General features: G+C 41.7%; 1 protein-coding gene and 1 long non-coding RNA gene across 3 annotated transcripts; one reads left to right on the top strand and one right to left on the bottom strand.

Annotated features, from left to right (window-relative positions):
• Positions 1-1,243: 1,243 nt before the first annotated feature.
• On the bottom strand, positions 1,244-6,488 carry LOC143665295 (uncharacterized). 2 transcript variants are annotated; one of them, XR_013166843.1, is made up of 5 exons: positions 6,259-6,488; positions 6,015-6,095; positions 5,576-5,863; positions 3,354-3,404; positions 1,244-1,494 (listed from the first exon to the last, which is right to left on the bottom strand). It is a non-coding gene; the product is annotated as an uncharacterized LOC143665295 (long non-coding RNA). The 2 variants fall into 2 exon arrangements; XR_013166842.1 differs by lacking the exon at positions 1,244-1,494 and adding an exon at positions 2,532-2,850.
• A 281-nt stretch (positions 6,489-6,769) lies between these two features.
• On the top strand, positions 6,770-12,188 carry TSLP (thymic stromal lymphopoietin). Its single transcript, XM_077138655.1, has 5 exons — positions 6,770-6,920; positions 7,548-7,684; positions 8,552-8,684; positions 8,808-9,427; positions 11,380-12,188. The coding sequence occupies exons 1-5, from the start codon at positions 6,770-6,772 to the stop codon at positions 11,515-11,517; spliced, it is 1,179 nt and encodes a 392-aa protein (XP_076994770.1). The 3' UTR covers positions 11,518-12,188.

The raw sequence follows: 12,188 nt of genomic DNA, 5'->3' as shown, positions 1-12,188 counted from the left end.
TAATTAAAAAAAAAAAAAAAGAGAAGGGATAATTGGAGATGAAGGGATACAGACTGTACAACGGGACTGGATATAAAAACTCAGAAATGGACAGCACAATACTACCCAATTGTAATGCAATTATGTTAAAACACTGAATGAAGCTGCATGTGAGGTATAGGTTTTTTGTTTTTGTTTTTTTTGTTTTTTTTTTCTTTCTATTATTGTTTTAATTCTTATTCTGTTGTCTTTTTATTTCTTTTTCTAAATCGATGCAAATGTACTAAGAAATGATGAATATGCAACTATGTGATGTTATTAAGAATTACTGATTGTACATGTACATTGAAATGATTTCTAATTGTTTTGTTAATTCTTTTTTTAATTAATAAAAATAAATAAATAAAAAAAAAAAAAAAAAGATGTGATCAGTGACCCCATGCCTACCCCATATCTTGGGGAAATTGATTTTTATGTCCCTTTCTGGCACCAGCAAGCTCTGCCAAAGGCCAGATCCTACTGCTGTGTGCTGTGAGAGTGGGGGCTGGGCAACCTGCAGAGAGCAATATACTTGTATGTACCGTCATTTGCCAGCTTCTTCCTCCACTTTTCCTTGCATGCTGTACAGTATTCTACTGGTCTGTCTCCAGAGTTTCGAAATAGTTGAGTCAGACAATTCCAACCTGTAATAGTTGTGCTGGTAGAGGGACGGATTTCTGGAGCTTCCAGTTCTAGTTATTTTGCAACCTGAAATGCATTTTTGAAGAACTGTTCTCTAAAAGAGATTTAAATCTTTTTAAAAATATTAGGAGTACATGAGGAAGAACTCAGGAACTCCTGGGTCTTGGGTTTATAATTAATCAATATTCTTCAGTACCTGATGCAAATTAGAAGTTCATACTTTGTTGATGAACAGGGGTGAAAAGTCAGAACAAAAAGGGGAAAAAAATCCCTTGATTGAAAATCATGCTGAAATTACAGGTTTGGGATCACAGGGTCATTAAACACTCTTGGTGATTTTCTTTTTGGATAAGGTGGTTGTTAACATTGCAGAGAGTTGACAACCAAATCTATTATAAGGCTGAGGGGTGTGATTCTTTAAACCAGGAGTCTGTGAATTTTTTCTGTAAAGGGCCAGAGAATAAACATTTTAAATTTTGTAGACCACATGGTTTCTGTCACAACTACTCATAATCGTCTTCACAGTGCAAAAGCAGCCAGAAAACATTACCGTAAAATAATGGGCTTAGATATGTTCCAATATAACTTTATTTATAAATACAAGCTGGAGGGAAGGTTTTGGTTGACCTTCTGTTCTAAACTTCCAACATATTTTCTAGGTGATAGTCTCACCTGAGGATATGCTCTAAGCACTATCTCATGCCTCATATTTCTTTATTGTACACCTCCTCCGCTTTCCATAGTCTCCTCCTTCTTTTTTGTTTCTTACTCCCTCCGCCCTCACCACGAGTTTGCAATTTTCTGGTGGCTCTTTCTCAGAAGAACTGACTGACTCTATGGGAAGAAATAGACCTTAATGAGGCACAATCACAAAGTTAGAGACTTATGTTTAAGGGAGGAAATTCTTAGGGTGGTTCCTTACTCAGTTATTACTGATTTATAGTGAGACTCACCACAGATGAGCTACTAGGAGGGCCTGGAACATGCCAGATAAGAAAGAAGCTAATGGTTCCCACCCAAGTCACACAATGGTCACTTTTTTTCTTGCCTGCTGAGCCACCGTGGCCCGCCCAATGGTCACTTTTCTTAATACCCTCTTATGAATAAGCAATGAACTTTGAACTAGTAAGCAAATTATGCAACAGAGTCCAGTAGATGCATAGCTTTCCTGCAAATCCTGGCTGGTGATGTTACTAGGGAGAGTGTCATTTGAAAAAGAGGAAAATTATAGCATTTCCTATAACTTATTTGTAGTTAAAACAAAAGCATGGGCGGTGCATCAGTGGCTCAGAGGCTGATCTCTTGCCTGCTGTGCCAGAGACCCAGGTTTGATTCCCAGAGTCTGCCCATGCCAAAAAAAAAAGAAAAAAAGAAAAAAGAAAAACAAAAGCAGGCTTAGGATGGATTGTATGGTGTGTAAATAAAACTGTTAAAAAACAAGCAGTGTAAATTTTTCTAAAAACTAGTATTTAATCATACATCAGAAACCACCATTTCCTGTGCAAAAGTTATAGCATGAATTCACTAGTATTTACTTCATTCATATGAAGACACAAGATAAATACAAAAGGTGAACAAGGAAATATCAGCTGATGGTTTTGTACAATTACATACCCACAACTAATTGTAGGTAAGTGTATCAGGAAGAGGGCCCAGAGGGAAACAAATAACACACGAATAGGGCAATTTTAGAAGAGTTTCATAAAGGGATTATTTACAAAAGATATTTAAGTAGGGAAATCAGCAATCGTAATTTATTTATTATTTAATTTGTAATTAAACACTTTTGAGAGTAAAAAAAAAAAGCTTTATTAATAAATTATGCCAGAACAGTAAATATAAACTGGATCTGATCATAACATTTGGAATATTACAGTAGTAACCCAAACTAGCAAGAACAACGAGCTAGTGTCATCCCTAAGCCTGATGGGCAAAGGAAGGGCATGGAACCCAGAGGATAATAAGATGGAAGAGCCAACTAACAAGAGACCCTCAGTAATGGAGCACATCCAATCCATGGTGAACCAACAGAGAGTGAGTGGGTGAATTAAGACTCCAATTTGATTGTCTTCCTGCCCTCTGATTTCTTGCCAATATCTCTCAATGATTGAACCCAACCAGAAGCTGAAGGGCTTCTTGAAGCATTCTACAAAAGCTCAATTCCTACATTCTTCTTGAACTATCTTCTTCCTATGAGGTTATAGAGAAACAATAAAGTAGGCAAGACCTTCATTTATCCTCACTTGGCTGGGTATAACATTATCTTTACAGAGGAACAGGTGCAAACACTAGGTTTTCATGCCTATATTTAACCTTCTCCACTCTCTAATTAAAAAAAATAAATCTAGCAACATTGCTTGGCCAGAGGCTGCTTATACTGGCACCACCAACCTGGGAATAGAATAAAATTAAAAGTGTATTTTCCACATTTGTTATGGGAGACTCCTTCACTCTACCTTAAGGTCCACAAATGTACCCAGAGAATCTTAGAAGTGTTTGGTGAACTCATTCCACATACATGACCCAGATGGACAGCAAGTTTACTTGAGTACAAATGTGTAATGCAGAAGAAATGGCCAAAACAGACACGTGTGGCAGTCTTCATAAATTATATACTGGCCACTTCTCAGTCCATAATGCCATGCCTGACTATAAACAGGGTGGCAGAACATCAAGAAAGAAACAGTGTTCACCTCTACAACAAGTGGCTCTTCCTTTCTGCTTGAGTAAAAGTGTGGCTCCTCCTACATTAAACCAAAAGACAGAGTAATTAGGACCAGCATCCTAGAGGATCTAGAGAATTTTTTTTTTTTACCTTCAGGCCCCAAAGAACCCTCTTCTGCTGAAGAACGACCATTGTCACATTCATTAAGACATAACCAAGCTAAGGTTTGTATCACTGTCTCTTTTTTCTCGGTAGAAAAAATAGATCTCCCCCGTTCTATTAATAACCAACCACGTCTAATATCTCTTCCAGTTTTTAAATCCACTGACTTTATTATTTAATCAGGGAAAAAATAGCAACCATTTTTTACTTGGCAACCTGAATATAGTTTTTCAAATCCAAACTTCTTTGAGAATTAAACTACTTTAAATATACAGGCGGTTAAAAGAAGAGGAGAAAGAAATTTTAAAAGGAGAGCGAGTAAGAATGAGGGAATAAAAAAGAAAGGGGCCTAAAAATAAAGAAAGCAATAAAAAGGTTAAGAAAATAAATGAAGGACAGTTCTTTTTAGTGAGGGTAGAAGAAGAGACAGCTGTGTAAGGGGTCATTTTCTCACCCATTTCATGGGTGAGAGTATCACTTAGCTATATGAGTAATCACATAGTACAAATTATATCACCTTTATTTCCTACAATATGGAAGACACACCCTTTTTAAATCTAAACTAGGAGTTCCCAACTTGTACATGCAGATCCTGTTCATAACTTTGACATTTAAACAGACGGAAAGAGAGAAAAACAGGAAATCCTTCAGTCTCATTTTTACAGTGTTTCTCTGGACTGAATGGTTGCCCCAAGTGAGGCATAAGGGGATTCCAGGAATCTAGCAGAAAGGCACTTGAAAAAGAGATCTTTATGGAGAGATTCTTCCAGAAGGAACTACCTTGCTGCCTGATAAAGATCTCCATAGAAAGTTAAGATGCTTCAACCTGTCCAGGATTTCTTGAGAATCTGCTACACAAATCCTGTAAGACTGAGCCCTATGGTGGTTATGAAGATAATCACAGACCTACAAAAAATTACCTCCCCCTAGTGAACTTGTATGCTGTAGAAGCCATCATTTCTCCCCTTGGTCTTGTCTGTTTGAAGCTCAGAATTCACTTTTGAGCTCAATTGTCCTAATTCTCCAGTTCATAATAATGTTTTTCTCAAGCCTTCTCTGCCTTGATCTTCTCCTCCTTTATTCTTTGGTTCCTTTCTTTTACCTTATGGCACCAACGTACTTATTACAAGTTATGTCATATGTTTTTGGAAAAGGTAAATAAATATTTTTTAAAAATCAATTTTGCATAAAACACCTTCTGATTTTAAAGAACTCACTGTCTAATTTTTTAAAAAAGGATCAAAAACATCATTGAAGTATTGAATTAACTGTGGAGACCATAAGAAGGAAGGTAAAAGAATAGTAAAATATGACTTAAAGGAGAGTGACGTCACATCCAGGTCCACTTTTTGGAGCTGCTGAGTGAGACAAACATTGAATGACAGGAGAATGCCAGCATGTTTGGGGGGGGGAAGGGGCGGAGCAGGTTATAGGAAGAAACTTCAGGATGCACTTAGTATTAAGTTCAGATACTGTCTAGCAGAAGTCTAGGAGAATGGAGGAGGTAAGGCTGGAATGACAGCTTGTGGAGAGGTGGCTGTGAAGGTCCAGGATACTGGAATCTACCATAAGTTTTTGAGCTGAAAAATATTATGATTCAAGTGATCTATGAGGTCACATAATTACAGATGAGGAAACTGGGGGCCACAGAGACAAGTAGTTAGCAGTGTATTTAACAGGCAAATAAAAGATTCCCGGGATGTTCCAGGACAAGCACTCTGAATTCCTCATCTCTACAAAGGCTGGCATAGATCATAGTCACTTCTATGTTTTAAAGGAGGAATCGAAGGAGTTTATAAGTCCTTAAAATACCAGTGATACCTCAGTGGGGATATCACTTTCCATTATCCCTGCTCCCATTAGCAGTCAAGAGATGTAACTGGTGGTTCTAGTGAGAACTCTAGCACTCCGGTCTGCAACAAGCCTGTATCTCCTAGACAGTGTGTGCGGTGAGGGCAGTAAAAGCAGCCCCCTCGCCCCCTTCCTTTGTCCTTCCCTGCACCACCCAGTAGCCATTCCAACCCAGAGGGAAAATCTATCTTTAGCTACTGTCTGCCTTCCAATATCCAGCTGCCGACCAGAAATCACCTCTGATTTCACAGCAGATGAATCAGGTTCTGGCATCATCCCTCAGCATCCTGAGAAGTTCGAGGAGGGAGGGGGAAGAATTAGATGGGGAGAGGACTCTTTTCCAAAGGATGGTACCATGACATAAGTCAGAAGCTTTATGGATTCCCGAAAAGTTTATCTATGAAGCCAACGGTGAATCAGCAGCTTTCCCACACTCCTGGTATCTCCATGATCCTTTATCCCCAGTTCCCTGACCTAACACCAAGGAACTAGATCCAGCTGTATTGTGCAGCTGTTGAGAGCTTTCTGCGAAAAAAAAAAAGTTAATATCTGGCCTGAGATTCCCCCCCGAGTTTGCGCCTTTCCTGCTTCCTTCCCATCCACCTCCCCCCCCCCCAATCCCCCACAGTTCTTGTTTCCAGGCTCCTCGTGGCCTGTGACATTTGCTGGGACTCACGTGGAGCGCCCTGCCTTGGCTGCTCTGGGCGATGATTCCTAGGAACTTCCCGAGGACCAGAGAACTGCAGGCTCTGACAAGCTGAGGGGGAAGCAAGAGGAGGGAGCGAGGGGAGCTGGGCATCAAGAAAGCCGGGGGAGGCGCGGGCCAACCTCGGAAGGAGCGACGTTCATCCCCCGCCGCCCCTCCCCCCACGCCAGCATCCGGGTGGAGGTGTACCTCCACCCGGCCCCCCACCCCCCACCTTCAACTCTCCACTGGCGCTGCTGGAGCTCCAAGGCAGCTGCCACCTCCTTTCAGGCGCTCTCCCGACCTCGATGAGCGCTCTTAAATTCCCTTTCCTGGATCAAGGAGGGTTTACGAGAACAAATCTGAGCCTGCCGCCCCGCTACTTCTCCTTTGGCTAAAATCGGTGCGGGTAATCAGACCCAAGGCGACCGAAGTCGTTTAGATTGCGCAGCCTCGGGCTGTGCGCCTGGCTGCAGGGCTCGGTGGATCGTGCGCGGCCGCGGCCGCGCGCTCGACAGCACCTTCGCTGCGCGCTCAGCCCGGTTGGAGGTGATGTGTACTCTGATTCCTCTTCTGCATCCCGGGGTCCGCATCGCTGAGCTGGTCTCAAGAATGGCATTGTGAAGCGGCTGGCCCCTCGACTGTGTAGTTTAAAAAGCTCTTAACACATATAGAACGAGCTGCCCCAAGACGTGCCCCCAACCACCCAAGTAGCTTTCCTGAAATTAAGAAGGTGCTTTGAAAGCATGATTTCTGAGGACGAGGCCCATCAGACCTTTATTAACTTATTCCAACCTCCTACCATCTTTGCTCCTAGGGTTCTGGCCAGTATTGCACCTTTAATGGTTTCACGTGTCAGCACTAGGGAAGCCTGCACCCACCTTCCAAAGCATCTCTGTAAGTCAGCACATGAGGTTTCCCAGTAGCAAGATGGATGGAAAGTACTAGTTGAAAGTGGCCAAAGGAAATGCTCAGAGGTGTACAGGACGTTATAAGAAAAGGGTGAATCATGGGAACTGTCCAGTAGGAGAAACAGGCAATTTTGGAAAGTGAGGGCATCTACTTGGGAAAGCCCATTGAGGCACATATTAAGCGTTTAGGTCAAAGATTAAAGGAAGAAGGTGAGGGAAATTCCTGATGATTTTACTAATGTTAAAATTCCATCGATTTAGCTGATTATACTTTTTCTTTCACATCATCAATTCAGCATTCTATAAAGGAAGAGGGTGACATGGAAAAAAATCATTGGGCTAGGAGAAAATAGCCCGTAGGCGTTTAGGTATTATATATGTGGAGCCAGAAAGCTCTGGAGCATCAGGGAGACTCCAATTTAAAGCAACAGCATGGGTGAATATGGACTTCAAGTGAACAGGGAATGTGAGGCACAGTGGCATCTGGGCAACTGAGCCTAAGGCAGGCCATCCAGATGTAGAGACAATTCTGTCTTGGAGGAGAATTTAGTGTGAAACTGGGGTGGGATTGTGTTTCCAAGTAACTTGCCTGTTGTCTTATTTTTTCTGTTAGCTTTTTTCAGGGGGATCTTCATCTTGCAACTGATAGGGCTGGCGCTAACCTACAACTTCTCTGACTGTAGCTTTGAAAAGATCAGAGAGGAATATGACAAAATCATTTACCAAGACCTGCATGGCTACATGAAACAGGTAAGCAAAGAAATTTTTGTTTTTAACAAATGTATTCCCATTGAAAGTATAGGCATACAGACACACCAGCTACAACTTAGCCTTTAAGGGAAGAAAAATAATTTAGAGGAAAAATTATGGCTGAGCATTTTGCCAAGATTTGTTACAAGTGATATCCAAATATATGAGCTTCTAAAATGACTTTCTAGATCTTGGCACATTTCAAGGGTGCAGATGCTGATAGAGAGCAGGTATTGATAGACAACATATTCCCCATAGCTACTCTCCTCTTAAGTGCTGGCCCCACTCTGCAGATTGGGTAAGATATTGAGAAAGAAAGGAGTGACAGAGAGGAAATTCTTGTGAACTAGGCACTAAAGAGTGAGAACATCTCCGCGCAAGTTGCATTTCGGGTTATTCTAGCATTCAAGATGCTTCAAAATGCTATTATGAAGCATAATGTGCTTAGGATTTTGAAATATGCAGCTATAATTATTTTTCTGATTATCCTAATTTCTGGCTAGAGTGTGAATGTGTGAGATGCATGAATAGCAACAGGACAGATACGGGCAGTGGAAGAATGACATCATGGCTGCATGTGTGGCCCCATGAGCAGGTGTGCCTGAGGGGGGGGGGGGGGCCGGAGTCTCCATTTAGAACCAGGACCCTTTGGCGTCCACTTTCAAACACTAGCCAGCACCCTCCGTAGATGCTAAACGTTTCACTGGCTTATCAGTGACAAAGACCGGATACATAGGAAACAAGTACCTAAGAAGAAATGGCTTTCAGAGACTCTTTAAAGCCTGGAATCGATGGGGGTGGGCTCCCTTCTGGGCTCAGGAGCCTTTATCCTTCTTGTTGCTAAAACTGTAATTGAACTTCTTCCAGATAAAAAGTACTAAGTATGTCAGGCTCGACCACTGCAAAGACTGGGTGAGTAGGATGATGAGTGCTGCGACTTTCTCCAAAGAGTCACCAGGCGATGGGGGAGGTGGGGGTATCCCGCGGTGTGCAGAACCCGGTGCGCGGGTGAGCTCCGCGCCAAGGCTGGCGGCTGCGGTACGCAGCTGGGCTCCCGGCGCGGGGCTGCTCGAAACCTCCAGGACTTTTGCCCGGTGGCGGAAGCTACTCTGTCCAATTTAAGGGGAGGAAATCTCTTTCGGGATGGAGCGGGATTCTGCAAGAGCCCGGCCTCTGGCAGGAATGGCAATTCGGGAAGTGGGACCAGGGAACTGCGTCAGGGGTCCCCGGGATCCCGAGCCTCCGCGCAGCGCGCCGCCTCTTGGCAGCCTCCTGGGCCCTGACGCTTGGAGCAATCAGCGTCTTTGCCCGGCCTCTTTCCTTAACGGGATCTACTTTTTCTTCCCCTCCTCTCTCCGATTACGCTCTGAAATTCTCGCGACGCCCTTCCTGCCTTCTTCCGTTGGTTCTTTCTCCCTTTCCTCCACCGTGACCTCTGCCTTTCCTATTTCGAATCATCTTTATTGTGGCTCCGAACTCCTTCCTAAATTCTTACCAACTTCCCCCCTTGCCCTTTTCTTTCTTTCTCTCTCTCTCTCTCTCTCTTTTTTTTTTTTTTTTTTTTTTTTGGCGTTTTCTCCTTTTCTCATCATCTTTGCTGTCTGTGAGCAGCCGGATTGCCTCAGTAACATCGTACGCGTTACCTTCAATCTCACCCACGACTGCACGTCACTCGCCGAGGAAATCGCAGCTAAAACTACTGCCACCCTAACTCAGCACTGCCCGGATTACCCTGGAAGTCAGGTAGGCGCGACACACCAGACCCTCTCTTTTTACAAACTTAGAGTTTACCTTGAATTAAACTGGGGCTTCTGCTGAAGACATTCTGTGACTTTCATTCAGATTTTATCTTGTAAATAGCAAATGAGCTTTGTAATAATTAAGTCGTCAATCCGTCCTCCGTGGACGGCTGGATCAAAATTCCACCTATTTTTAAATTCTTTTTTGGCTGAATTATGTATGGTTCTAAACCTTACAGCAGTGTTTCAAGGTATAATCAGTGAGTCATGTACATCAGAATGTCCTGGCTGCTGGAGCCTGGGAGGGTAATTATTCGAAATGCAGATTCCCAGGGACCCAACTCAAACCTTCAAAATCACAATCCTTGGGTATGTTAAGAGATTCTTATCCAATCCAAAATTTGAGCTGCACTGCTTGGGTTTATCACTTAGTGATTGTGCGTTCCTTTCTTAAAATGTTAAATTATACATTAAATCTCTACCCTATGTTTATGCAATTGCTTGTATGGATATTGCTGACCCTTTACATAATGGATTTTTCCACATGCATTTGAATAAGCATGTCACTTGTATATACGAGAGAGTATAGTGGAGAGTCAGAGGCACGAACTGCGGAGGCAGCCTATCTGATGTTAAATCCTAGCACTATCACTTCTAATTGTGGAAACTTGGATAAATTACTTAGTTACTGTGCCTTGGTTCCATCTGCAAAATGAGGATCATATTAGTAAATCCCATATAGGGGATTAAATGAGTCACTGTATGTAAAAGCACTTGGAACATGCCCGGCACATGTAAGTACTCAATAAATATTCCTTTCAGCATGCAAGTAAAGCAGGGAATTTGTCCTCATGATGAAAGTTTAAGACAGAGGAAGATTAGTGCAAATATGTACAATTGCTGTTTATTAACCTTGTGTACTCTATGAGTCTGAACACTGGGTGACTAATGCTACTACTTTTTATGGATCAAGGACTGAGACCTAAAGGCTGGCCTGAACTGAACGTAAGTTGTAACAACACCAGGCAGCCATGAAAGAAAGCATTTTGGCTCTATGCCATCCCATCAGAGAGGCCCTAGCTTATTTAGAGATAGAATACTACATAAGAAGAGCACATGGAACAGGCTAAATCAAATGCCCTGACAGCATGTGAGAAAAGGAGAGTTCAGGGTCATGTACTTAGGCCCTCTCCCAAGCTCAAAGGGGGACTCTAAGAATAACACTTACATGTTTCAGCAGATTTTAGATTTTAACATTTTTGCTTAGTAACCTAGTGGACTCTGTCAGTTTGAAGACTGTGTCTAGGAGGTCGAAGCTGTCACTATTCACAGTTAATTCAGGTGACGTAATACATCAAAAGTGTATTGAAACATTGTTAGACTCCTTTTCAGAATAAGCTTTGTGTCCGTGGCACATCTTCATGGTGATTATGGGAGGGTGCACTTTTGGTTCAATTAATAGAATAGGTATACTCAATGTTGTCTTTAAGGAAGTATAAAATTGGCCCTGTCCTTAAGGAACTTGTGATCCTGTCGGAGAGATGATGAAATCATTAATTTATTCATTTAGTTAGTCACCCAAATAGTCAGTGCTTCGTCTGTATTAGACACCAAGTTCTGTGCTGTGGGGAATGCCTATGATGTAATAATAAAACCAGCATGTAAGCAAGTGCCAAGTTTAGTAATATAAACTCTTCAGCACTGGAAGAGTTTCCAGAAGGAAGGTCTGAGCAATTAGGATAGGCTTTGTGAAAGAGGTGCTTTTTGGCCTTGGAGCAAGAGGTAGAGAAGCAGGAGACCCTTCTTCTGGTGAAAACGTGCATAGGTGTGCAAGACAGGTGCTTCGGATGCACGCTGAGGGGTGGATTGGCATAGAGAAGCCAACATAACCTGCAACCCCATAACTGTTTAAAATAGTAAACATTAATTTTGACTATTTATTCTCTTATTCTGCAGATAAATAATAGCCAGATGGTGAAGAAGAGAATGAGAAGAGAAGTCACAACTAACCAATGCCAGTGGCATGTCTGTAACTTAGTAGGATTGTGGAGACGTTTCAGTCGGATTTCACCAAAACAGAAGAAATCATCTTGATTACAGTAGTGTTTCACAGCAATGGAATAAATGATCCTTATTGTCCAGATGGAACATTAAATATAACTGGGACATTTTAAGTCCCACAAATAGTTGTTTTGTAATTACTGAAGAGTTTCTTATTTATGTAAGCTTTTATTTTTCATGTAGGGTTATAATGCAGGGGAGTACTATGCCTCAAATGCTGGAGGAGACTTCTGTAGTGCTGATAATTGGGCCACTGGTTTGGTCAGTAATTCTCAGCTGGAACTGTTATAAGCCTTACTGAAGGGAAGAATCAAAACGTGTAGTAGAAAGAGAACTTCTCCCCTGGAAAAAGGGGAAAAAATGGAATTCAGTAACATCTAAACCTCCATCTGCTTAAAAGACAGGCATTCCCCTCACTTGTAATGATACTTCTTGTGTTCTCAAACTAAAAATCCACAAAAGAAGAAAATAAAGGCAAAAGAGGGTGCACAAATAGTTTTAAATATGATGAACCAATCTGAAAGAATTTTCAAGCGAAATATTGTGAAGGTGTTTTAAGCCAAGCTTAAAAAATTATCTAACTGATAAGTGATCCTAAAGAAGTGCTTTTGCTAGTTAGAATATTATATGTATTTTTTAAATTTATGAAATGTATTTTTAATTTATTTTGTGAGCACTTTTAAAAATGTACATGTTGTTTTGTA

The sequence above is a fragment of the Tamandua tetradactyla genome, chromosome 21 (genome assembly GCF_023851605.1).
Source record: "Tamandua tetradactyla isolate mTamTet1 chromosome 21, mTamTet1.pri, whole genome shotgun sequence".
Classification (NCBI taxonomy): Eukaryota; Metazoa; Chordata; class Mammalia; order Pilosa; family Myrmecophagidae; genus Tamandua; species Tamandua tetradactyla.
The sequence above is the reverse complement of the archived record's forward strand: the minus strand, read 5'-3'. Positions and strand labels throughout refer to the sequence as shown.

Bases quoted from the DNA above. Each gene is read 5' to 3' on its own strand.
- TSLP (XM_077138655.1), top strand. From the start codon at position 6,770: ATGATTTCTGAGGACGAGGCCCATCAGACCTTTATTAACTTATTCCAA. The intron at 8,685-8,807 runs GTGCGCGGGTGA...GTCCAATTTAAG, and splicing joins CCCGCGGTGTGCAGAACCCG to GGGAGGAAATCTCTTTCGGG. The intron at 9,428-11,379 runs GTAGGCGCGACA...CTTATTCTGCAG, and splicing joins CGGATTACCCTGGAAGTCAG to ATAAATAATAGCCAGATGGT.